This window comes from Corticium candelabrum, chromosome 18 (assembly GCF_963422355.1).
Source record: "Corticium candelabrum chromosome 18, ooCorCand1.1, whole genome shotgun sequence".
Classification (NCBI taxonomy): Eukaryota; Metazoa; Porifera; class Homoscleromorpha; order Homosclerophorida; family Plakinidae; genus Corticium; species Corticium candelabrum.
Window position 1 is genome coordinate 2,462,444 of NC_085102.1, and position 27,432 is coordinate 2,489,875.

General features: G+C 40.4%; 5 protein-coding genes and 1 non-coding gene across 6 annotated transcripts in view; 4 read left to right on the forward strand and 2 right to left on the reverse strand.

The window, feature by feature from the left end:
- Positions 1-228: 228 nt before the first annotated feature.
- LOC134194423 (U2 spliceosomal RNA) lies at positions 229-413 on the reverse strand. Its single transcript, XR_009972201.1, has one exon. It is a non-coding gene; the product is annotated as a U2 spliceosomal RNA (small nuclear RNA).
- A 9,117-nt stretch (positions 414-9,530) lies between these two features.
- Positions 9,531-13,375, forward strand: LOC134194365 (uncharacterized). Its single transcript, XM_062663293.1, has one exon. It carries the CDS (start codon positions 11,237-11,239, stop codon positions 13,373-13,375), a length of 2,139 nt encoding a protein of 712 aa, XP_062519277.1. The 5' UTR covers positions 9,531-11,236.
- Positions 13,376-13,829: 454 nt separating this feature from the next.
- On the forward strand, positions 13,830-14,921 carry LOC134194366 (ATP-dependent DNA helicase Q1-like). The gene has a single exon (XM_062663294.1). The coding sequence runs from the start codon at positions 13,830-13,832 to the stop codon at positions 14,919-14,921; it is 1,092 nt and encodes a 363-aa protein (XP_062519278.1).
- A 4,429-nt stretch (positions 14,922-19,350) lies between these two features.
- Positions 19,351-21,636, forward strand: LOC134193880 (prostaglandin G/H synthase 2-like). The gene is made up of 2 exons (XM_062662728.1): positions 19,351-19,443; positions 19,676-21,636. The coding sequence occupies exons 1-2, from the start codon at positions 19,395-19,397 to the stop codon at positions 21,439-21,441; spliced, it is 1,815 nt and encodes a 604-aa protein (XP_062518712.1). The 5' UTR covers positions 19,351-19,394; the 3' UTR covers positions 21,442-21,636.
- A 712-nt stretch (positions 21,637-22,348) lies between these two features.
- Positions 22,349-27,223, reverse strand: LOC134193813 (7-methylguanosine phosphate-specific 5'-nucleotidase-like). Its single transcript, XM_062662652.1, has 10 exons — positions 27,057-27,223; positions 26,901-27,002; positions 25,561-25,677; positions 25,458-25,501; positions 24,545-24,676; positions 24,413-24,489; positions 23,322-23,407; positions 23,174-23,266; positions 22,869-22,976; positions 22,349-22,628 (listed from the first exon to the last, which is right to left on the reverse strand). Exons 1-10 carry the CDS (start codon positions 27,144-27,146, stop codon positions 22,518-22,520), a joined length of 960 nt encoding a protein of 319 aa, XP_062518636.1. The 5' UTR covers positions 27,147-27,223; the 3' UTR covers positions 22,349-22,517.
- Positions 27,224-27,272: 49 nt separating this feature from the next.
- The window catches only part of LOC134193810 (ubiquitin carboxyl-terminal hydrolase 37-like), a 12,882-nt gene continuing 12,722 nt past the window's right edge, over positions 27,273-27,432 (forward strand). The window contains exon 1 of the mRNA XM_062662648.1: positions 27,273-27,432. This exon is cut by the window's right edge and continues 59 nt beyond it. Within this exon, the coding sequence (XP_062518632.1) occupies positions 27,288-27,432 (145 nt within the window). The 5' untranslated portion in view covers positions 27,273-27,287.

Here is a 27,432-nt window from a genome sequence, read left to right on the forward strand (position 1 = left end):
CAAGGCAAACAGAACGTTGCTCAGTTTGTTCTAATAGAGCAGTGCCGCTCAGATGGAGATGCATTCTATCAACGGCTCCGTGCCTCCGACAGCAGCGAATGGCGTCGGCATGTTCAAGATGACCTCGGTGCCGTCGTTGTGGCGCAACGTAAATCGTGGACCCAGCGTAACTTACGACACGGCCTAGGTCATGGTATTGCCTTTTTGGTTAACGAAAGCCGTTGCCTTAATTGGTTAGTTGTATTCGGAAGTAGTGCAATACTGGGACAATGCGCAGAAAGGGCGCAGTCAGCTGCCATCCCTGTCCCAAGCTCCAAACCTTAATATAATCTCTCGGCGTCTCAGGGATTAACTTAAACCGAGAAGAACAGATAGTACACTATAGATCCTAACAAAAATGGCCGTGAATCGATAACCAACTGTGGGTGGTGAGCTGATCTTATTGGGTTGTGGTCTACGTGTGGGTGATAAAGAAATTGTTTTCTATCGATTTGACCTGTTGGCCTTACAGTATCAGTTATTTCTGCAACCGTAATAGGCAAACAGCGTAGCCAAGTATTTGAGAGACCTCGTGGTTTGTAAACGTACTGTCTTTAAGGGCGTTTTTCCTATGTAGGCGTAGCTTGTTATAGACTGTGCAGAACGTACGAAGTCGTTTCGGGAACATCGCTCAATCGTCTCGAACGATCGAGACAAAAGCTGTATTTCTTGAACTGCAATCGAATCCTAAAACTATTATAAATAGACGTGCAGATCAAGACAGATTAAAGAAGACACAAAAGCTGCAATCTAATTTTCTTTCTTCTTAGCAACGAAAGCGTCTTACTGAAATTGCACATTTTGATGTTAACGCAAGAGGATGGCAATATTTCAATAGTTGGACAATCTTGCAATATGAAAAGGTCGCTGACAACGTCAAGACTTTGGGTGTGAATCCTACAAGGTCGCTATTTTGGAAAGGTGGCTGCACGTAACAAGGTGTAGATAATGATCAGTTTTTGCAGTTGTCTGGGAATCCAATAATGGTTCAGCATTGCTCCAAGGTTCTTGTTCAAGAACAAAAGCAAACGTAGAACAAACAGTCTAAGTAAGGATTGTTATAATGACAATTTTCGTACATCCCCTAAAGCATATTTTGCATAAAGCGATATGGGCGGGGTCTAGAGATAAAGATATCGAAAATGTCCTGGAATACGATTGAAACGAGACCAAACTGACCGAATACTTAGTTCAGGTATGTACTTCCTCTCTTTCGAAGACTGCACCCCTTGAGTATAGGATCGTCTCTGCTGTGCATTCGCTCATCGACCGAACGGCCATAGTAGTTGGTCTCCGATTACTCTGCCAACTTGTCTACCAGTGGTACACATATATTATGTTACGATTTTCCTAAATTTTAAAATACTCGGATTCTAGGAGTCATGGCTTCCTAGGAGAAGGGCAATCTAAAGAGCCTCTTCGATTCGTCGGTACAAAAACGATTATCGTACATTAATTAACTTAGTTAATGAAGTAAAAATTCATTCATACCAATTAACGATATTAAATATACAAGCCCGGCGGCAGTAAATTCAAAGTGCTACAGTAAAAAGCGCGCTAGAAGGTGTGGTCAACTTGGACGTAGGTAACATTTTGTCGCAGTTCCGCCAGCTCTGGGCTGTTTCCATAATAGTTTAATCGGTGATCCAGAACAAAGTTTTAAGTCTTACAAGAACTAACCTTTGATGATCTAGATAACTTCACTGCAGAAAACCAATATTTACGACCAGTGACGGCAATGATGACAACACTATCAATAGTTATTAACCAATACCAAATAATGGTCTCATTAAATACAACAAAACTCACTGAATTAGCTAAATCTCTTAATGTTACATTGCTCTCGATATTGAAGTCTGATTTTTTCGCACTGCATTGCAACAATTCTTTCAGTTACACTGACCTTATCAATTTGTCACTCTATCTGTAAACCGTTATTTTACACGTAATTATAGCATTTTGAAAACAGCTATTTCTGAGAATGACTCTCACAAACAAAGTCTCAAACTGTAACCTACCATGCATGCAACACAGATTCAGTATTGAAAAATCAATTTCATAAAGAGTTATCACATTTCATATTGCCATATAATCTCTACTGATACACAACTTGCTATACAGAAGGAGGTGGACCAAAACTATTATTAGATTTTCATTTCCCATCGGCTGACACAACAGACACACTACGTGAAGTATCGACAGACGTCTATTTCAAACTGATACAGAGAAGACAAAGTACGGATATCTGGATACGAAAAAATCAGAAGTATTCCTCAACCTTAACAGGGACATCAGACGGTCTCCAGGATCGACATCAAGTTTGCATTTCAAACATGTGGAAAAATTACAGAGCAAAGCAAATATCTGTAGGAGCCACGATGATGTCAGCTCTTATTATCAGTATATGTATATCGGTTGGAGAAATCCAAAGCTTACCGCATGACTCCATGTCAACAGCCATGTCATCTGATGAAAATGAAATTATTTACAATAGAGTTTCGTTTCAATTTGATATTAACACAAGAGGATGGCAAAGTTTCGATCGTTGGAGAATCAACGAACCGCAAGCAAGCACTTTTGGCGAAATCACTTACAGCGTCGAGATCGAACATCGTAAACGGCAACATTTACTGATTTCAGGAGCAAGTTCAACCTTTCCATATTTCGAACTCAAGCCCGGTCTTTCTTCAAACTGGTTGTACACCGTAGACACCAATTCGTGGCAGAACGTGGATAATGGCGATTTCCCTCCGTCAGGCATATTTCCTCTCATGATTCAACTCTGCTCTAAAATCACTGCTTTGGAATTCGATCTTGACTCCTCAAACAGATCATGGATATTTGATACCGTTTTGCTTACCTGGGAGGTTACAGAAGTACATGGTCGTTCTCCTTACAAACTTAATCGCGGAAGCACCAACATATATGAAGACATGTTGAACGTATACAAGGTCGCTGCAGTTGCTGTTGTTCAATCACAATCTAATTGCCAATGTAATCAATCTGTGTTCGCATTACTCTATTCCTCCGACTTCAGAAGATCCACGTACGAAGTGCGATGTGTAAATCGAGAAGGAACTGAAAGCTACGAGTGGATTCAAATCGAACCAAAAAATGAAAACCCGTCAAGTTCTCGGGTCACGGTCACGGTTAACAACAAAAATATGATGAAACCAGAAGTTATAGGAGTAGCTATTCAGCATGTAAAATGCAATTGCTAGTGCAAAAGCAGTCGGCCTTAATCTTCTCGCAGGCGTATGTTGGTGATTCTTCTGCCATAAAACAAACGATGCACGAAGTGCGATGTGTAATCAGAGCAGGAATTGAAAGCTACGGGCGGAAGTACCATCCACGCAGCTCCTCCTGGTTGTAGGTAGCAGTAGATCTACGTTTCCTCTCAATATCTTGTGCTGATGGTATATATATATATATATATATATATATATATATATATATATATATATATATATATATATAGACGTAATGTAACAAATGTTAGAGAATTATCTTTGCGAAAATACTGGCAGCTCTAATGAACTTACGTTTGAAACTGCAGTGTGGGCGGTATCCTGATTCGATAGTGATCTAAGAATAGGATTGCTATTAAGACAGAGCTTCATTAAATTAGTTAAATCTCGTTATGCTGTCTTGGTCTTCAGTTTGATTTCTTTTGACATTGCATTGTAACACTCTTTTATTTGCATTGATCTTATCAACTTATCAATAGTTAACTTTATATACACATTACAATACTTATGACACGTATAAGTAGCCACGTAATTACAACAAATTGAAATCAGATTTTTCAGCAGTTTCTGTAATGAAATGTCGAAATATGAAAATACTCAATACTGAAACAAAATAGTCATCAAATAATTTAATTTAAGATGGAAGCTTTACCCATACACGTTGCTATATAAATTCATGCAGATTATACAACATTTCCCACCGACCGACAAGCTCCAGACCAGAGCAACACTATACGTAAGATTTCAATAGATCTCCATCTATTTCTGACTGATCTATAGTGACGACACAGGACAGATATCTGAATACGCACAAAGCAAAGGCATTTCTCAACCTCTACAGCAACATCTAACGATCTCTCTAATTGACATCAAGTTTGCGCTACCGAAATGTCCACGAACTGTCGTGCAAAGCGAGTACCTAGAAGAACCCCAATGACATCAGCTCGTATCATCAGTCTATGTCTACTAGTTGGACAGGTGCAAAGCTTAGAGAAACAAAACCAAAGGAATCAAGATAACGAGGTAACCGCAACGCCACTTAATCAAAATGTAATTATCAAAAATAAAAATGATTTTCCATTTGATATTAACACAAGAGGATGGCAAATTTTCGACAATTGGAAAATTAATGAACCTCTAGTAACCTTGTATGGAGAAATCACTTACAGCGTGAGGGTTGGAAACCGACAACGGCAACATCTACTGATTTCAGGAGCAAATGCCCCAGTTTCATATTTCGAAAAGAGGGCAGGTACTTTTGCAAACTGGTTGTACACCGTTAACACGAACTCGTGGCAAAACGTGGATAATGGCGATTTCCCCCCAATAGCCTCATCTCCGCTTATGGTTAAATTTTGTGCCAAGATTATTGCTTTGGAAGCACGTGAGCTTAAATATGTAGGCGAATTCAAGTTAGGCAAAGCGTGGATATTTGACACAGTCTTGCTCAATTGGCAGAAAGCACAAGTAGACGTAGAAGATCATTCTCCTTTCTGGTTTGATCTTGAAGCCACAGACATACGGGACATAAAGGTGGCTGCAGTTGCTGTTGTTCAGACACAAAATAATTGCCATTGCAATCTGTCTGCTTTTGTCTTACTCCATTCCTCCAACTTTAGAAGTTCTATGTACCACGTCCAGTGTGAAAATCGAAAAGGCACTGATAGCTACAAGTGGATTCATATTGAATTTAACATTCAAAAAACGCCACGGTCTCGGGTCAATTTTTTAGCTTCCTCCTATTCAAGTACCATCGTTCTGTATGATCCGGTAGACCGAACGTTGTGGAAGTTTGGTAATGAGACGTGGACAAATGTCACTGAAATTCCCTATAATCTGCAATCATTTCACGATGCTTCACTATCACACAAATTTGGCTGTTCCATTGCAACGAACAGAAGTTTCATCGTTTTCAACCTTTTCGATAAGAAAGTACTAAATTTCAATTTGGAACGTAATGAATATATTATTGAAAGCGTTGTAGGTGACATTCCTGGTAAAGGGTATGATGTAGTGTCTACTGTTGTTGAAAATCGAAATACAATCACAGTCTTTACACGGGATTTACTTCCTAAGAGTACAAGAGTTTGGAAATTCATCTACGAACGTAAACTTTGGACATGGAAAAGATTGTCCAGTCCTGCCCTTCTACCTTCAGTCTTCGAAGTATCAAGTTATGGACTCAAGAGCAACTATTTTATATTTGCGCCACTATTCATAAATAAAATTGATCAAGGTCTATGGAATGCAGTTATGTGGAATTTAGATCTAACAAGAATGCAGTGGTGGAAGAAACAGGTTTCCAATTCTATTCTTTATGAAGGTGAAAAACATTACGGACTTGAATATAGCGGTTGGATCGGCAGCTGCTGTTTTATTACACTATCAAACAAATTAAAGCAAAAATTCATAGAAGTGTGGCTGTTCAATGCTACGGACAATAAATTGAAATTATTGACATCCAATTTATCAATAAAAGTTCGCTACTTTATGTCATTTGTTGCAGTCAATGAAACTACAGCTATCGTTTTTGGTGGAAAGAATACTAGTAAGAATTCAAATGTTGCTGCTTTCAATGAAACATGGATAATGCACCTACAACCAACGTTGCAGTGGAGACAAGTCAATGGAGACATAGCTTATTTTGTTCGACCTAGCGCACGGTATCATCACGCTGCTGTCATGATGCAGTCCAAAATGTATGTGTTTGGTGGAAAAGATGCTTCCGGAGCATGTCTCAGTGATTTCTGGATGTTTGATGTTAGCACAGAGAGATGGTCAGAAGTGATTGCTGACAATAGAGGACCTGATCCCTCAAACGCTTCGTTATGCGGATATTCTGCTGCCTCAACACCTGGTCAACTATTTATCAGTGTAATTTATATGTACCCATATGCAATTCACAGTAACAAACAGGACATACTTGAATCATGGATGTTTATTGTACACATCAAAACGTGGTACCTCATTGCACCTTATCAATTCAACGACGATTCAGTCAAAATGATGACTGGAATGTTACCAAAATCCATCTATTGGAAAGGATTTCTGGTCATGTTTGACACGGCCGAAGACAACATCATCTATTTAGAAGTCAGATGTCCAGCAGGATTTTCGTCCTCCAATATTTCTGACCGACCTTGTGATTTTTGCAAACAAGGATATTACAGAGAAACACGTTTCAATGATCCAGATTGTGCTCAGTGCCCAATGGGTCTAACGACGGTTAACATTGGAGCTCGCAAAGTCTCAGACTGCACTGTGTGCGATGTCAATTCTTGCAAACACGGCAAGTGTGTACCATATTTCCACGACGGACGTCTGCAACCCTTATGTCAATGTTACGTCGGTTTCACTGGTTCTACATGCCAATATCCTACCTACTTTCTCATAGGAGCAGGAATCATTCTATTTGTTACCATTGCTTCTGCAGGCGTAACAGCTTATCTCTGCCTCCTTAGAAGAAAGAAGATGGGAGAACGTGCCCTGCGAAGAGAAGTAGACGCGTTAACTGACGTATGGCAAATAGATGAGAATGAAGTCACGTCAGAACAACTAATTGGATGCGGTGCATCTGGATCTGTTTACAGAGGTTCCTACAGAAATATCACTGTTGCTGTTAAGAAAATGGTGGCTGTTGGTCTTTCCAAGTCTATAGAAGACTTTGAAACGGAGATAATGTTTATGAGAACAGTAAGACACAAGAATATCGTTCTCTTCATTGGTGCAGGAAAGTCACAACCAGGAGACGTTCCTTTTCTTGTAATGGAATATATGGAGCGAGGATCTCTAAAAAATGTACTATATGATTTATCGATTGATATCGATTATGAGCATAAGCTATCATTTGCCATGGATTCAGCAAGAGGTATGCATTTTCTTCACACACTGGAACCGCCTCGAATACATCGAGATTTGAAAAGCGATAATCTTGTGGTAAGCAAAGACTGGACTGTTAAAGTGGCTGATTTCGGTTTAGGTAGAGACGTTAACTTCACAAGAAACGATAGACAGCAGTTTAGACGCAGATATCGCACAGATCGATTACGTGTTCCTCTACTTCCCAAACGAGATGGTCTGTCTTTCTCAGGTATTGGAACTGCAAGATGGCGAGCTCCCGAATTGACTCTTCGGGAATCATATGATACTGCAGTAGACGTTTACAGGTAATATAACACAAACCATACGCATGTATAACAGCAATATTTGTATTGTGGTTTGCAGTTTTGGAATTGTATTGTGGGAAATCTGGACAAGACAGCTTCCATTCGGTCAATACAGATTTGATTATCAAGTTAGCGATGCAGTAGTCGCAAATGAAAGACCTGCAATTACTCGAAATTGTCCACAGCCGTTAGCCACAATTATGAAAAGATGTTGGTCACCCAGACCATCAGACCGACTATCGTTTGGCCAAGTTATTTCGCAACTTGAATTTCTGGAGAGCATCTAGACATGTAGCTGTTCAGAAGCAGCATGCACGCGTTACTTGCATGCAGAAGACACTTGTAGTGATGCACTGTTACGAGCAGTAAAGCCTAGTGCATTATGATAATACAACAGTATATTTATTGCGGTTCTTGCGCACATTTTCTAACACACTTATAGAGTTTTAGTATGTCTGGCATTCCAATCCCACACCTGAGCTTTCTGATTGCGCGGGTGGATGGTCCCTATGTTTTTGGTAATATTTGGCTATACTTTTGTCTCAGGCGCGCACATGCTCTGGTGTCAAGATGATAGAAAAGCAGAAGATATCGCACACTCTGCATACCATAGCAAGACGAGCTGCATGGTTTCTATAATCGGCAGTGAACAAACTTTCAAGACAATTCGCCTGATGTACGTTGACAGCAGTCAATGACACGACCCCATAAATTCGCAAGCTTAAAATTCTAGGAGTTAGCAAATCTGCCTCAGATTAATACCCATGAGATATATCCAGATCGTTTGTTGCGTCCTATTAGACAAATGACTCTAAAGTGCATGTACAGCACTACTGCATGTCGTGGCTAAGAAAGCAGAGGTTGTATATGTACTCTCAGGGCGTGTTGGTGTCTACATAGACGTTTGTTGCGTTCCACTGTATTAGAAAAATACGTTAACAATGTATACAACCAGTGTCAGTGTTAGTGAGGATGCACAACCCCGGACTTAAATAATACACACACACACACACACACACACACACACACACACACACACACACACACACACACACACACACACACACACACACACACACACACACACATACATATATACTAGCTCACCATCCTGTTCTAATCATGGGCAGATTATATAGACAGATTAGATGAGTTGTTAGTAAATTAATTTATCATTGTACACACACACACACACACACACACACACACACACACACACACACACACACACACACACACACACACACACACACAAACACACACACACACACACACACGCACACAAACAAAAACCTAAAAAATCCTAAAAATCCTAAACGTCAGGAGCTGCCCCTCAGAAGTCACGCCTCCCAGTTAATAAGCTGGGCCATGTGCGCTACTAAGGGAACTCTGGGCTTGTGCTAGCAAACTTCTGGAGCCGGGCAGGCACTCGTAGGAGCACCAACTTGTGAAGCCAACTGTGGTGTGAGCACCTGAAGTCTCATCAGGACCCTTGTGTCTGATTTCATGTCACAGCTGATGGCCACTTAGGACCCTAGTGACCAGGTATTCATTATACTCTTGAGTCGAGAGAAGCAAATGTGTGTTAGTTTCTTGCTTAAGGATATTATGCCATAGCTCGCCATCACTGTGACTTTTACTTGCAAACCTTCAAGATCCCGGATGTACAAGATGACTCTTTAACCAACTGAGCACACACACACACACACACACACACACACACACACACACACAGACACACACAGACACACACACACACACACACACACACACACACACACACACACACACACACAGACAGACAGACAGACAGACAGACAGACAGACAGACAGACAGACACACACACACACACACACACACACACACACACACACACACACACACACACACACACAGACACTATGGCTACATTATTATTATAGGTATCCAGATATACATATATATATATATATATATATATATATATATATATATATACAGTGTCTGTGTGTATATACTGTTACCTACAATTGTAATGCACTGAAAAAGTGTGCACCAGCATGTGAATATGCAATAACAGAAGTATGCAATCAGAAACATCAAATCAGAATTCACTATAAGAATTACACACAGTGTACAACATTATTGAGATCTCACAAATAGCAATACGTGATTACACAATCCATTGCAACATTTTGAAACAGTTCCATAATGTATAGAATTTCAAATATACCAATCAATTAAAAGTACAAAATCTAACTTAACAACAGTTCTGAAAGATTCAATTTGGCACATGTATTATTGAAATCGTTAATTTGATTTGAAGACATCAAATAAAATCGTTGAATGTCTATGCATGTTTCCAAATGGTGGAAGAATTCTACACAACAATTCAAAATCAAACAGTTACACAAAATAGATGCTCAGTTTTGTGGGAACAAACTTCCTCCAAACATGATTCATTCTTCGACATCTGAAAAAATTCTAATACCCATAGTTACTGGACTCGAAGTAAAGGCAAAGTTTTAAATCTGGGCGAGTTATCATGCAAAGCAAGAACAATTTAAATACACAATGATGTTACTTTACATTACCCATTACATCTTGATTGCGTGGTTTCTTGTAGCCAGCTGTCTCACTATTGATGGTGTTCATAACGGAGTACGTACTCTATAACATTGAGCACTTCATCAGCGCAAAACATTGCATAGAGATAACCACTTTCAAGGCCCCTCACACTGGTGATATACAATCTCAAAGTCATCTGTCGTATATAGGACGTAAAAAAACGTCCACATGACCGGAGACGTCGCAGTGACTGCTAGCATATACACTACATAGAAGTAATTTGTAGTGTATACAACGCATTGGACATCTATGTCGATCGACACACACAACCTACGTGAACGGCTTCTTTTTATGTCGAGCTGTGTTGTGGATTCGAAAAGACCTGCTCACACTCAAGTCGATGTTGTAAGCTTTTTCACACCTTAAACCTATGGATATGTTAAAATTCACGTGATGTACTCGCATTACCACATATATCTTGGAGAGACAGAGATCACACTAAGCGATAGCGACAAAGACACAACAGTACAATCTACAGGGATGGTTCTCTACATTGCCTCATGTTGTTGTGCTTTCGAAGAGTGATATCGAGTTGCGAAACCGTGTCTGTATGACCGAAACTCACGTGATGTCTACTCATTGGCTCATTGGTCACATGTCAGGCGAGACGATACGCGAGCACGAGAAGTTGAGTTAATTACGGGTACCGAGAATCAACAAGCGCTGGATTGCTCAAAGAGGGCGATTGCAACGCCCATGCAAGGAGATCTAGCTCTCAACTCATTCGTAGCCACTTATTCAAGAATCTAGAAGAATAGAAGACGAGACAATGCAACAGAGAAACATGTAGAAGTGTGCCTATAGCGCAGAAACTGTGGTGCATAAAACTGTGGTGCATAAAATGCAAAATTCATTCTAGATAGGGAAAGTTTGGGACAAGACAAGCAGAGGGACTTGTGGAGGTGTGCCTAGCAAAAGGACTGTGGCGGTTAATTAAAGTAAAGGGTATTACCTATCTAGGGGAAATTGGGGACGAGACCAACAGAGGGAATTGTTACAGGGACTGTTGCGCAAGAAGATAAAATTTCCCGAGTTCCGTAGCATATATATTACTCGCTTCAACTGATCGTTTATTTTGAACGAATTGAGTGAAGGCACAATACAGGTATCCAAACAACGCATTCCTCAAAACGTCTGACGTTCTCTAGAATCGACGGAAACTCTGTGTTCTCAAAATGTCGACGAATTGCAGTGCAAAGCAACTGTTGTGGAAATCCACAATAATATTAGTCATCAGGCTATGTATATTGGTTCAAAGCGCCATACAACAAAGCAAACGTTCTCATGTTGACCATTCAACAGTAATGGAATCTGCTCAAAATGTGATGATTAACAATGAAACGGAAAACATTCCTTTGGATTTTAACACACGAGGATGGCAAACTTTCGACAGTTGGAATATCAATGAACCACAAGTAACCAACTACGGAAAAGTAGCGTACAGCGTCAAGATTGGAAATCAATCAAAACATCATTTACTGATTTCATCACAAGGATCTGGCCGATTTCAATTTTCTCGTGATAACCCAAGCATATCTGAAAACTGGCTGTACACTGTAAACGCTAACTCGTGGCAAACAGTAAACACTGGTGATATCCCGTGGCCAAGAACACCCAGTGATCCTGTCATGGTTCAACTTTGCTCCAAGATTATTGCTTTTACTTCAATTTGGTATACTACACCTTCTACCTCAATCGACGTGTGGACATTTGACACAGTCCTGCTCAATTGGCAGAAAACCAAAGTAGACGGTGACTTTCCTGACTGGATTTCCTTTCCCACCAACATTTCCTTCGATTTAGTCGCAGTTGCTGTTCAGCAGTCACAGACAAACTGCCAATGCAATCAGTCTGCTTTCATCATGCCCTCTATATTCCATTATCCAAATGGAGCGTCCGAAATGCGATGTGTTAGTCGAAACGGCTCTGAAAGCTACAAATGGGTTGCCTTAAAATATAACCTCAGACCTACGTCAGACAATTGGATCATGGCTTCAATATATACAAGTATCATCATTTATGATATCGATTTTAAAACTTTATGGAAGTTTGAAAATGACGTATGGAGCAATGTCAGTACACTCCCAGATCATTTGACGCCATTTCAAAACCCTGACGAATCACGATTCGGCTCTGCTGTTGCAACAAATAACGCTAGTTACATAATTTTCAGCCTTGATGACAGCAAAGTCCTGCGTTTTGACTTCAAACGGAATGAATATATTATTGAAAACGTTGCAGGCAACATTCCTGATGTTTGGTATGACCCAATAGTGTCCAGCATTTTTGAAGATGACAATACCATTATTGTATTTACAATCAACCAGCGTATCAGTAGAACAAGAATTTGGAAATTTATCTACAAAAACCAAGTTTGGTTTTGGGAAATATTGCCAAGTCCTGACTTCGTACCTTCCTTTTACCCTGAAGCGACTTACAGTATAAAAAACAACTATCTAACACTTTGGGGAGAATTTCCAGAGACACCTGATCAAGATACGAGGAATAAAATTATATGGGACTTAGATTTAGTAAGTATGCAGTGGTTGTTTAAAGTCAAAAAACAATTTTCCACAAGCAATTCTTATGAAGCTAGTTGCTGGATCGGTAGTTGCTTTGTTGCAATTTCCAACGGCGATTCCCTTTACAATGTCGACGTATGGATTTATAATACAACTGACAACAAATGGAGATTGATATCAACTCCATCAGTAGAAGTGTTTCCTTCAATGTCTTTTGTAGCTGCTAATAAAACTACTGCAATCTTATTTGGTGGAGCAGAGAAGGTCTCTCTTGGAAGTGTAACCTGGATAATGCACCTTAAACCAGTGTTTCGGTGGAGGCAAGCTGCAGGAGACATAGCGCATTCCATTCGACCTAGCGCACGCTGGAATCACGCCGCAGTCATGATGCAATCCAAAATGTACATGTTTGGAGGACTTAGTATTTCTTTAGAAACTCTAAATGATCTGTGGGTGTTTGATGTCAAAACAGAAAGATGGTCAGAAGTGATAGCTGACAATAGAGGATTTACGTTCTTGAATCATTTCGCATACTCTTATTCTGCAGCTTCAACGCCTGGTCAACTGCTAATCACTGTAATGATGTACGAAAAAGGAAGTACCATTAAAAACGGCATACGTGTGGAAACATGGATGTATATTGTACACGCCAAAATGTGGGAATTCATTACATTGTGGTCTCCAAAATCACATTTAGACGGTCTACTAACTGTAACGTCACACAAAACATTCTATTGGAAAGGATTTCTTGTATTTTTCAACTTTGTACAAAAGAAAATGCCCTTCTCATGAACGGAGTGTGTGTGATCATTAGCCCGCTGATATCATTGATGCATGATCAGGTAGGTGTAGTTGCTTGAAGCAGCCAGTTTGCTTTAGTTATTAGCCTCCTGATGATTCAAGGTCGCCAAACTGGTAAAAAAGGGAGTGTTTGTCACACGAATTGAGTCCTTGTCAGACGAGAAACTGTTGCAAGACATTTCTTCCAGCAAGTACAAACTAAGTGAGTAGTATTGGACAATCTTTTGGTCAGGCAATGGTGGGTAACAGTGGTTTGTCTAGTTTATACGTCTCCAGAAGCGATCACATCAAGTTTTTGGCGAAACGCATTGTCTAGGCAATTGAAGACAGCAATCTCCTTCGTTGCTATTGATGAAGTACATCTGATCGAAGAGTGGGGTCTACATTTAGACCTTCTTACAAGGAACTAAGTTTTATTCGTTCTTGCCTGCCTACTGTCCCAATTATGGCTCTCTCAGCAACAGCTCCACTTTTCCTTATTACTTCTGTAACCCAACATCTGAATATGCCTGACTATGTTCTAGTATCTGGATCTCTAAATCGTCCAAACTTATATTTTTCTTTGGATTCATCCACCTCTATTTCGTCAGTCTTCCACTTGTTAGCTTCTATGTTGTCCTCTGTAACGTATTCTAAAGATATTCCAAAAACTCTTATATTTTGCAGATCAAAGGATGTTTTGTATAAAGTGTATATTCATCTTGTGTACAGCTGCAGTAGTATAACCAGGGGTACAGTAGGACAATACCATGCCACAATGACACTTGAGGGGCGATCTCAACACTATGGAGAATTCAAGTGTGGCAAGCAGCGAGTCATGGTAGCTACTAATGCGTTTGGCCTTGGTGTGGACATTGATGACATCAGTGAAGTTATTCTATTCGGTTTGCCAGACAGTGGATCTGAGCTTGTGCAACTTGCTGGACGTGGAGGGAGAGATCCACTAAGGTTGTGCCTTGTTCGGTTTGTGGCACACTCTCAGGACCGTAGGCTGTCAGTGTGCGACAACGAAATTGTGACTCTTGCCTCAAATAAGGTCTGTTTGAGAAGAGTTCTTGTTTACAAGATTTTGCAGTCAGATGAGCCATTACCTGATAGTGATTTGTGCTGTTCCTTCTACAATGCATCTGATGAGCGACCTCATATTTTTCAGCCAGAGGTGGATTGCACCTTACCACTTCCTCCTATTCCATGCAGATCTGCACCGTTGAGATCACGTCGTGTTGTTGCTGGTCAGAGAGGTGCTTTGAGGAAAGCACTACTTGAACTTAGAAGGACGGCAGGTGGCACAAGATACAGAATGAGAGGACTAGATGGGGTCTTATCCATGTTAGTGATTGATAAACTAGTAAAAAAATGTAATAAGATTCGATCAGAAAATGATGTTAGGTCACTAGGAGTTGTAAGGGACTTCAGTTTAGCAGTTTTTAAGTTAATTGAGTTTCACATTCCTTGCACTATAGCCAATATTAGTAGTGATGGTACAAGGAGCACTTCAGCTTGTAGACATGTTTTAGGAGAGATTACAAATCACTAGTAACTCACTTTAGGCTATGTTTCTCAATACAAGTAGTTACGATATTATGTACATGTGTCTATTTCTGTCATAGCTGTATGTCATCAAGAAAATCAATTTCTTCATGGTCTTCAGTGGACTGATTGTCCTCAATTCTCAGGTCTGTCTTACTTAGGAACTTTGCAATCCATTGCTTGGATAAGGCAACTTCATATCCTTTTTTCTCTGGTGTTGTGAAATGTCTGTTAGATGGCAACTTTCTTTTGGGAATCCGACAAGTGACTTGACTGGCCAATAGATTGGATGTCATCATTTGGATGTCTTTTTCAGCACTTGTACTTGTATGCCTTGTACCTACATGAGGAGCATGAACTTCCTGATCGCATAACAGTGCAGCATCATGTAATAGCTGAGATGCTAAGCTTATTACTCTTAAATGATGGAGGGTGATACTGCCACCAGAAGATCGTAAAGCTGTTTTGATGACAAGATTGTGGTGTTCTACTGCCATGTCTATTGCTTTCCCATGACCAGGTATGCCCAGAGAATTAACAGCTCTGTTGTGAGTTACTATGTAAGCAAGCCTCTTGGAAAAGTCAGCCTTCAGATTGGCTAAGAGATTTGCTGCTTCATTGCTGTAGTTGCTTCTCTTTGTTGCGAGGAAGTACAGTAACCACATTCGCCAATGTTGGATAACTCTTGGGCCATCTTCGTACTTGATGGCTTCCCTCAAATCTTCATAAAGGAGGGCCATGCGCAGAAAAGAACGATGGAAATTATACAGGTTGTCTGCATCATGGTCATCTTCATCTGTTTCTATAACTAGCACGTCATTGGCGAATCTCTCTGCTGTTTCGTTTAGCCATGAGTTCGTTATAATGGTTGCATCTTGTACAATTAAATCTGAGGTAGCAGATATATTGAGAAAGGTGATGAGGGATGCAGTCAGATGTGCTTCTAATGCATGTTTGAGGAACTCATCGGATTGTTGAAATTTTTTTGCAGCAGCGGTGACTCCACTTCGGTTGATCAGTTTGCTGAGATGATCCAATGAGCCAGGAAAATCATGTGACTCCCAAAATATGAGGAAGATGACTTTTAGGCACTCCCATGCGAAGTGGAAATCACCAGGATTCTCTTTCGCCCATAGGAGGCGTGCTGAAGGAATATCTGCTACCCTTCTACGCCGAGCTGCACGAATTGCCCTGCAAGTCGCTTGGTCACCGACAACACATTGTTGAACAGTGTCATCTATCGCCAGCATTTTTTGAAATTCTTCAAGAATAGTAACATTATTGTCAGTGTAACTTTCATCTATGTCTATCACTGCAATAGGGTGGATAATAGATTTTGTTGTTGGGTGGTCATGGTTGTCATATTGATGTCTTGCTTTAAGGTGATTGCAGCATTTGAACCTGTGTATGAGTACCTTCTGAACTCTTGTCTGAGCAGATTCGTGAAATGTTTTGTCGTCATCATCATTCGGTAGAATGTCTCCCACAGCTAAATCTCCTCGAGTGCATTGTGGTAATTCTGTTGTGTTGTAATCAGGTGGGGGAAGTCTGGCTACTTTGACAGCCAAACGGCTCGTGAAGTTCCATGCCTCTGTATGTCTGGCATGTCTCTCATGGGTGACACGTTTCTCAATATTTATGTTGTCATAGGCAACGATCCAGTCTCCATGTTGAAGCTCTCTGTTCTGCTCTATTGCCTTTGCAGCGTTTTCCACATACCTAAAAGTTTGACTATATGACAAGCAGACACCCATATGGTTAAGAGTAGTAATGACTTGTTTACTAGTTGCCCTGGCAACCAACATCAAACTAACTAGAAGCTGAAAACCTTTGACCTTGTCACTTGCCTTCTTCGCTAGTAAGCAGACTGCTGCCAAGCTGTAGATATCTTTTGGTCCTGTAGTGGTGTCAGTTTGGCCTATCGAGGAAAGCAGTGATGTAATTTTGGGAGCGTGTGTAAGTAATTGGCTGTGTAGATTATGTAAACTAAAGTCTGCAGTCAGTGAAGATGCATCTGCTGCATCAACTGGACCTGTTGACATGATTCCTCCAGCTCTCTGTAGCGCATTCAGCTCTGCGTTAATTTCTGTACCTACTTGATGCCACTGGATAGATTGACTCTCAATAATTGATTGTTGCAGTTCAGCCTCCAAGTCTTGTCCGCGCTTCTTTTCACGTTTGAGCTCAGCTTCTAATTGTGTAATTCGTAGTAGATGGTCAGAGGTTGGTGATGTAATATCCTTTGATGACTCTTGTATGCAAGAACGTTTGGCTGGACTTTCCTCATGATCACTCTTTCTCCGGATACCGCAGTAAACGTATGAGCGGCAGCCGTGAACTCTGGCGCTTTTCCTCTCGACAGTTGATCCAAAGGCAAGGCGCACTAGCTTGCCAACATCCACAGAAGACAGCGTTGCCTTTCCGGTGGCCAACAAGCTACAGTTGACGCTGTTCATTACCACTTTCGTTGGAACTCTATCTAATGAGCTTCCCGACTCATATTGTTCTTGTAGCCTAGCACAGTCATAGAGCAGCGCTTAGTGCATGCATAGACTCCAGGCTACTGGTGATCAAATCACATTGGACCTTACAGCTTCAGGTAACGTGAATCGAACTCAGGAGATCGCTCTGTGAGTGAATCGGTTTCCATGTCGCATAGACGAACGAAAAACAAACAATGAATGTATGCAATTCTGGGATATCACAGATAGCGTAATGCCTAATTTGCTTTGATAGAAAGGTGTATTGTTACAGCATAATGAACTAATAGTATGAAAGTATTGACGTTGGTGACGTGGGGTAACACTTAGATGACGTGGGGTGACACTAGGTGAAGAAGTAGGCGGTATGATCCCAAACCCTCTCCAGCGTTTTCGTGTTATACGGGAACCGGGCACGACGCGCGAGAGGGTCTGGTACGAGGCTAGTCAGAGTCACCCAGGGGCACTGACAATGGCGCAGCTCTGGGACTGGACACCAAGGCTCTCACGTACCCGTCTGCTGCATGATGTTGCTGCCAAGCCAGCGGTCTTGTCCACCCCAGTCAATGACCAGGTACTCATTTATACTCCTGAGTCGAGAGAAGCAAGTGTGGGTGAGTTTCTTGCTCAAGGAAACTGCGACAGTGTCGCCTCCACCAGGATCAAACCTTCAACCCTCATCACGTAATACAAGATCCCGGATGTCATCACCAACAATCTACCATCTGCTCCACCCCCCCAACACACACACACACACACACACACACACACACACACACACACACACACACACACACACACACACATTAAACTAAACATTAGGAGCTGCCAGATACTGGTTACGTCTCCCAGCTAACAGCTGGGCTCCTGTGTGTTACTCAGGAGAACTCTCGGCATGTGCTAGCAATCTCCTGAAACCAGACCACGTATTCACAGAAGCTCTGGCTTGTGAAGCCAACTAAGGTGTGAGCACCCGATGTCTCAGCTGGACCCCATTGGCTGATGTCATTTCACAGCCAATGGCTGCTTGGTCCCCAGCCAAAGACCAGGTACTCATTTATACTCCTGAGTCGAGAGAGGCAACTGTGTGTGAGTTCCTTGCCCAAGGAAATTATGCCATAGCTTGCCATCACTGTGACTTCAACTTGCAACCCTGCACGGTCCGGAAGTACACACTCTATTGGATGACTCTCTAACCAACTGAGCTAGCACACACACACACACCACACACACACACACACACACACCACAACACTCACTCACTCACTCACTCACTCACACACACACACACACACACACACACACACACACACACACACGCATGCACACACACACACACACACACACACACACACACACACACACACACACACACACACACACACACACACAACAATGCTACAACTCAAGACAACTAGTAGTTTATTGTTTCAACAAGGCATGCTGATAGCTAGAAATCTTACTGAAGCAAACAATGACCATAGCCACAACTGCCCTAAATAGAATTAGTTTGAGTGTGATACAAAATTTGGTACAGTTGCAATTCATTGCACCACTAAACTCCGTAATAGGTCACTTTCCTCGTGTATGCAGACTATCTGTAATCAAATTAATTAATTAATTAATTACTATTAGTTCCACACAAATATAGTAAAGTGTCTCAAAACAAACATTTTAGTGCCTTACAATAACTTTGCTGTAATTTCTACTCATAGCATCGCGGTTGTTTATTGGCAATTCAGTAAATTTGTTAATCACGTGACTATTTCTCCCATCCTCTAGCTAGTCATGGAATTGCGCATGGTCTACCTACTCCTACTCAATACTGCAACAGAAAGTAGTAAAAAAACAACCCATTACATAGTGACACATGTTTAGCACTCCCGAACTTTCCAGACAAATGAAACTACATGCAGATCTGAGTTTCCGGTGTCACGTGACGTTGCACAACTTGTTTTCCCGTCCGTACTCGTCCGTTTATTCCAGTTGCACGGGTCACCATGCTTAGGTCATTGACTGCTCTGCTTCTTATATCAAGTCAAACTGGAGGTAAGAGACCGTAAACTACGCTATCTGTAGCTGCAGACCATGAAATAAACGGTGAGACACGCTACACACGCAAGCACGTGTCTCCATGCTCCGATTGTTGCAACAGAGCGGATGTGAACCTCAAGCGCGACTACTTTATCTACCTGCTCTACACATTCACTCACCGATTCACGCGATTTCGTTCGCTGTTTCATCTTCCTGGGGTGCCCTCATTGCGTTTTCTGCATTCTAGCCTACAATTACAGTCAATGCTGCTCGTTCCCATGTTACAACAAAGGCGTATGCATGGAAGACCTCAGCTCACCGAAAGGCTACACCTGCGACTGCCACAGCACAGGATATTATGGTGAACAGTGCGACACGCCTACCTGGTGCACGTGGCTGGCGAATATCATCAATCCGAGTGCGGAAACGCTGGATTACTTGCGAGGCAACTTTCAACCGATTTGGTCTCTTATTAACAATGCTAAACGTTTTCATGATTGGATTGAGAGGCGAGTTGTTTTTCGAGGCATAGATCAAGCTCTTGTACCTCTACAGTGGTCCACAGTCAGTGACTACAAAACGACTGATACAAGTGATGATGCGTCCTATTATGCCCGTTTGTTACCTCCAGTACCAAAGGATTGCCCCACCCACGCAGGTGTCTGGGGTCCAAAGAAAGAAGACCTCCCAAGTGTTGAGGTCATCGTCCGAGATCTCTTCAAGAGAGAAAAGTTCATACCTGATCCTCATAAAACAAGTCTCTTGTTGCCATTGTATGGGCAGCATTTCTCTCACCAGTTCTTGAAATCCATGAAGGGAGAAGAGACAGAAGGAAGAACTACGTCGAAACATCACATCGATTTGTCTCAAATCTATGGTGACAGCAAAAACAAGGAGCTAATGCTGAGAACGAGGAAAGATGGTAAAATGAAAATGCAGATTATCAATGCAGAGGAGTGGCCTCCGTATCTAGCTGATGTTCCGGTCGAGACAATTGTGTTAGAGGAAGGATTGAGTACTGACAAGATGTTTGCGTTCGGTCATCCACTTTTCAATCTGTTTCCAGGTTTACTGGCTCTGTCTACCATATGGCTGAGAGAGCATAATCGCGTTGCCGATCTGTTGAAAAAGTACCACTCAAACTGGGACGACGAAAGAATATTCCAGACTGCCAAGTTGGTCAATCGTGTTCAGCAACTACGAATCAGTGTCAACGAGTATGTGAAGCAACTCGGTGGTGGTAACTACCGCTTCACGTTCGAACCGACCCTCATGCATGGAACAGAGATGCAGTACGGTGGTAATCGAATTGCTATTGAGTTTAACGATTTGTATCACTGGCATGCGCTCATTCCGGATATCTTTCACATCGGTGGCATCGACTACCCCATTGAGAATGTGACATGGAACAACGAGATTGTTCTACAACATGGCCTTGAAGAGTTCTTCAGCTCAATGTCGAAGCAGATAGCAGGGCAGCCGACTCGGTTAAACTTTGGTAAACAAGCTCAAGAAGTTGCCATCAAACTTTTGAAGCAGGAACGAGCACTACGAATGCAGCCCTTTAATCAGTACCGCAAGATGATGGGCCTTCGTCCTTATGAGTCTTTTGAAGATCTCACGAATGACGAAGACGTGGCAAAAAAGGCAGAGTCACTTTACAAGGATATCGATGCAGTGGAATTGTTTCCTGGGATGATGTTGGAAAAACGTCGAGATGTTGGGCTGTTCAGTATGACTCTGACCGAGATTGGCATAATGTGTGCATTCCAAGGGATATTCGGCGATCCCCTCTTCTCTCCCAGTTGGTGGAGACCATCCACATTCGGTGGACAGATCGGATGGCAGTTGGTGAATGCAAAGGTGACATTGCAAGAACTCATCTGCAGGAACGTGAAAGGACGTTGTCCAACTGTATCATTCACAGTGCCCGACGAAGGGCATATTGATCCTCACAGCCATGATAATGTGAAATCCAACACAATCCGTCATAATGAGCACATCGAGCTGTGAAGGTACAAACATCTACAACGTGCCTTGACTACCTCAGTTTTATGGAAAGTTACGCATTCCGTTTTACAATATACTAGCAGCTAGTATGACAGTGAGAAAGGTTAGTGGTTATCAATTGTTTGCTAAAGATGTATTACACCAGATTTACAGACACATGACAATACAATACACGACATCTATCAGAACACTGACTATCACGAGCACCGCCTGTCAGGTTTGTCTGTTCACTTCGATGGTATACGAAACAGCATGCACGATAAGTGTTAACAAATTGGATCAATTATAAATGCAACGAACAAGCGGTTAGCCCCTAGACATGACATTCATAAATAATGCACAGATTTACTTCTACACTAAACAATCTATAGCAACTTATTCGGTTGCATGCGTACTCCAGTCGTGACATGAACAAAATAGAGATTGGGTCACAGGTAGGTGGGCCATTCAAGTTTTTGCATTCTAATATTCTAATATTCATGTTTCTGATTTTGTCATTCTGATTTCCAGGTTTTGTTTCTAATTTCTAAATTTGAAAGACAGTTATTGAAAAATGGTCTGAATTTTCAATTTAAAAAAATTAATTTAAATTTTATAATTATACATTTTAAATCTTAATTTTTACGTGTTCAAGTTTTCAATTTTAAGTTCTATCTTTTAAAGTGTAATTTTTAAAACTTTATTTTCTTCTATTTTGATTTCTAAGTTAAACCCACATGATCCATACACCCTTTGTTACATTAGATACACTGGCTAAGCTTACATACTTAGATCCAAGTGCGGGTTTCATTATGTGCCATTTATTTAACCGTAAAACCGAAATTGAGAGAGATAGAGAAAGTCATCGAAGTTGAATGTGACAGCTACGATGCATGTAGCTAGGGCAATGACAGCAGTTGTAGAATTTGAACTGAGACCAATTTCTAATAATCTAAAACTCTTAGTTGTTACATCAACACATCCTAGCAAAACCCGCATGTCTGTTCTTGAGTTGCAATCACTTACAAGGTGTGTGTGTACATACTTGCACAAATACATACATGGAATAAAAACCAAGCAAAGCTGTAGCTGAGTTGCGGCTAGCTTGATAGTAAGATGTGTGACAGCAAAGAGTTTACGAGGCTCAAGTCTGGGTCACCTGTTATAACAATATCGTACCGCTGCATGTGGCCTTCAAACCTGCTTTCAACCTGCAAGAGCAATATCAATCTTAGGAACTTCAACTGTTATTTGTCTGTCTGTCTGTCTGTCTGCCTGTCCGTCCACCCATATGTCTGTCTGTCTATCTGTCTATCAGGCCCGTCCATCCGTTTGTCTGTCTGTTTGTTTGTCTATCCCTCTGTCTGTCTGACTGTTTGTCCATCCATTTGTCTGTCTCTCAAAGTTGCATTTGGTCTTTATTTCTCAGTCCACAACTATCACTGCCTCACCTCGTCATTGAGAAAACCTATCTTGACAATATTTGCTACATGTTCCACTCCATCTGCCATGTGAGGGTCGCCGTGTGAGTCACCGAGCAGTACAACATTGCAGCGATCCTACAATATCAAGCACAAGTACTTGAAACTGACAACAATCACATGTTACACGTTAACAATTCAAATTTCAATAGAAACGTTAATTCAATAATAACCGTTAATTATTATTATTATTATTCAATCACAAAAATCTGTTGATTTCAAGCATATAGATAGACACCATATTCAAATTGATTTTATTACATGCTTTGTCTGACCTTTATCTCTTGAAAGTAGTCTGAACTTCGAACAGAGTTCTCTGTCTTATTGAATGTGTGAATCAGATGACCCTTGAATCCCACAAGCATGTCCTGTTCAAAAAGCCATCTTAAACGATTTCCATTCCTGAGTACATCGTAGACCTACATTCTCCTCATAGTCCATGTAGTTTGCTACAACGTGAATGTTTCTATACAGTGATGCCTGCCGATTAAGAACCTCGTCAATGAGATCTGAAAAACAAAGCCAAGATTAACAACAACAAAAGCAGGAGTAACAACAACTACAACTGATCAACCATATCACTTGATGAACAACATTAGCAGCAGCAGCAACAACAACAACAAAACTAGACCCAAATATTACTTAATTAAATCCAACAGCCAGGTGAAGTGCTCCACCCTCCCTCCTGGCTTAATTAAACATGTACATAAGAAACTCCACTGGTTTCTGGGCCTCAAACACGATTACAGCATAATAGCAAAAAAAGCATACGAATCACCATGACAAGTGACCTACTCAAAGTAAAGAGTTATCCAGTCTTCAGTATTTTCATGTGCATACAAAGTATAGAATATGCTATTTATTCCCTTCCCTTCCTAGGAAAGTCTACACTACCACTATTTGCATGTCAAACATATAACCATAAAGCTTAGGGCTGGTTTACAGTAACTTATGCAAGCCGAGCGTCATCCCAGCGTATAACGTAAACGTAGTCAGATGCTATTGATTTACAGGAACATGTCTGAGCAAAACCCAGCAATGCCTTCTCAGCTGCGAAAAGGGCCTGGCGTCGAAGGGCGTTCCTAGTGCACATGAAGCAAGTGCCGCTGCTGTTGCTGTATGCCTTCTTACCAAGATTTCCTGCTTTTACCTGTTGAGATCTTCGTCGGCCATGTTAGACAACTGGACCACGTGAGAGAACGTGCAACACCCACGATTGGTAGTTACAAACTGCATTATTTTACTGGTTAACTTGTTACCATTTAACTGGTTTATGTTAGTTACTGCAAACTAGCCTTTAGTCTCGCGTAGCCAGACCCTTTCCGCCTACATCCTGCTGGCAGGATGTAGGATGTAGGCAGGAAGGGTCTGGCTACTCAAGACAGACTTATGGTATAATCTAAACTGTCATTAAAACCAGGTGAGGCATCACCTCATTAAATTAAGAATTGAAACTAGAAATGCTAAACATACATTTTAATAAATTGAACACAACATCTGTCAACCTACTGTACCTCCAATTCCGGCAGATAAAATCATCAGCGGAACATTGCAGTTTCTTAGCATGGCAAAAAGATGTTGACAGCCATCTCTATTATCAAAACTGTAAAAAGTATGTGCAAGCCGCAGAATAGATATTGACTAACCTCAGTGTTGTGTTCGACTGTTCTACCATCTTCCCTATGATAGACCGATGAATATTGCATGAAACAAGAGCATCGTGGCCTTGGCACCACCATGCTTCCATGTAATGTATCTTGTCCTTCACCTCCATGGTACTAAACAGTAACAACAGATACAATAACACGTAACAAAAGTGAAATACCAAATACACACATCCATGCACACACACACACACACACACACACACACACACACACATGCACACACACACACACACACACACACACACACACACACACACACACACACATGCACACACACACACACACACACACACACACACACACACACACCAGTTTCATTGTGTTGTAACAACAGAAAAAACCCAACAAGTCACAACCAAAGAAGACAATAGCAAGACTTCCATTGTCTATTGTTTTTGCAAAAAGACTTTCATGTGCAACTGCTCCTCCGTGAAGAATACAAGTTAGATAAATACTTGAATTAGAAACTGTTTGGATTAGACGTGACGTCCATTAAACCATGTAATTGGACAAATGCTGGATTTGGTCCAACTACTCTGACTATTATGTCGTACTCCGTATGTTCTTATCTCTTAGATCAATGTCCAATCAGACCAGTACAGATACCTAAACTTTGTTGATTTCACAACACTAAATAACTTAATGTCTACTTGTCTACTGATAGTGTTCAAAGTCTGCCATTAACTACAGAATGTTCACAATTCAAGACCGTGTTATGATGTCAGGACTAAAACACCAAAGGTAAGGTAAACCCTTCAATGCCAATACTTCCAATTCAACGCTAGTCCTAATTCATACTGTAGAGAAATCTGAAATAAAACTATCAATGTCCACACAAGTTGCAATCTGCTACCCATACACACAACAGTGAGAAATTGAAATAAAGACAAACCTTGATATTTCAATGGGATAGTACTTCTTTTTCAAAGCTGTCATCTAGTAAGTAACAACAGTTTGTCAACAAACATACTCAGGTCCAAGTGAGCAAATCTCACCTTCTCGCGAAATGAGACAGGAAGAAGTTCACTCGTTTCGAGAATTGCATGCGTTGTCATTCCTCTTTGATTATTTATCCAAAACTTGGTAAGAGTCATGTCAAAATCAGAGATAACCTAAGATACATACATAACAGACAAATTACAGTCAAGAATCTGAGTCAATATACCAGTTTTTCACATTAATCTATACAATAACCCCATCCAATGTATTAGTTTATCTACCAAGCAATACACAGGCATACATTGGATAGTTGCCACTTTGTCCATACATAGTGTTAGTAGAGTGTGTACCAATGGGTCTCGACTAAAACCACCATCCAGGAGAGTGGGTGATTGTGGACCATCTAGTCACGTGTACACCACGTGGTCGCAAACAGAACCATCTCACACATTTCTAATTTTTAAATTTTGAGTCGTCTGCGTTCATTATGTAGCTCCACTGCCAAAATGACATGTCAATGTACATTGGTCCCATAAAATAACTAAATGTCACAAACACTATAATACAAGTACTTCTAATGATAGACTACCAGGTATAATATATCATATTTTTAAATACAATTGCCGAGCGTGGTTAAAAATAAAAACAAAAAACTAAAAAATGTAAAAAAAATAAAATGTAAAAAATAAAATGTAAAAAATAAAATGTAAAAAATAAAATGTAAAAAATAAAATGTAAAAAATAAAGTGTAAAAATAAAACGTAAAAAATAAAATGTAAAATATGAAATGTATAAAATAAAATGTAAAAAATAAAAAAATTAAATGTAAAAAAACACAAAACACAAAATAAACTGAAAAAAATAAAATGTAAAAATAAAATGTAAAAATAAAATGTAAAGAAATAAAATGTAAAAAATAAAATGTAAAAAATAAAATGTAAAAAATAAAATGTAAGAAATAGATAAAATATAAAATGTAATTTATTTTTTACATTTTATTTCTTTACATTTTATTTTTACATTTTATTTTTTTCAGTTTATTTTGTGTTTTGTGTTTTTTACATTTAATTTCTTTATTTTTTACATTTTATTTTATACATTTCATTTTTTACATTTTATTTTTTACGTTTTATTTTTTACATTTTATTTTTTACATTTTATTTTTTACATTTTATTTTTACACTTTATTTTTTACATTTTATTTTTTACATTTTATTTTTTACATTTTATTTTTTACATTTTATTTTTTTTACATTTTTTATTTTAATAAAATGTAAAAAAATAAAAAATAAAAAGTAATAGATTGTAGAAGATGTCTGTCAGTATGTGTCTGTTTCATCAGTTCGAACTCTCTTATATAAAAGCTAGTCTCACTACTTAACTCACGGTGACATACCTGGAGTTTGCTAGCCCCATCTGCTGCCATCCTTCCCAACTTCCTCTGTAGGTCATCCGGGTCTCTTACGTACACACCGTCCCGCCGCCACTCATTCCACGGCTAAAACCACTATTTGACGAACCAAGTCTTTCAACACTCCGTACACAATCAAACCTTCTTTCTCTTCCTCAATAAACAGTACAGAAACGCAGCGCCAGCGCCAACGGCAACAGCAGCGATGACGACCTCCCTAAGTCTCGACATATCAGCCTCATCAAAAACTAATTCACTGAACTAAAAGCAATTCTGAACAGAATCACGTGAGAAAGACCTGCGTAATGACTGAAGATTGCGCATGCGTCCTTTTATTTCGCGCGATTTCTGTGCGACTCTGCGTGTGTCAGTATGTCTCTCCTGCCGTCAATTTCGAGCAACAATTTGACTGAAATTGATTCCCTGCGTCTGAATGGACAAATTGGAGTTTTCTCTCCGTCATCTGTGAAGAAGCAAAATTACGAAGGATCTTTTGTCGTCGCTCATGACGACAGAG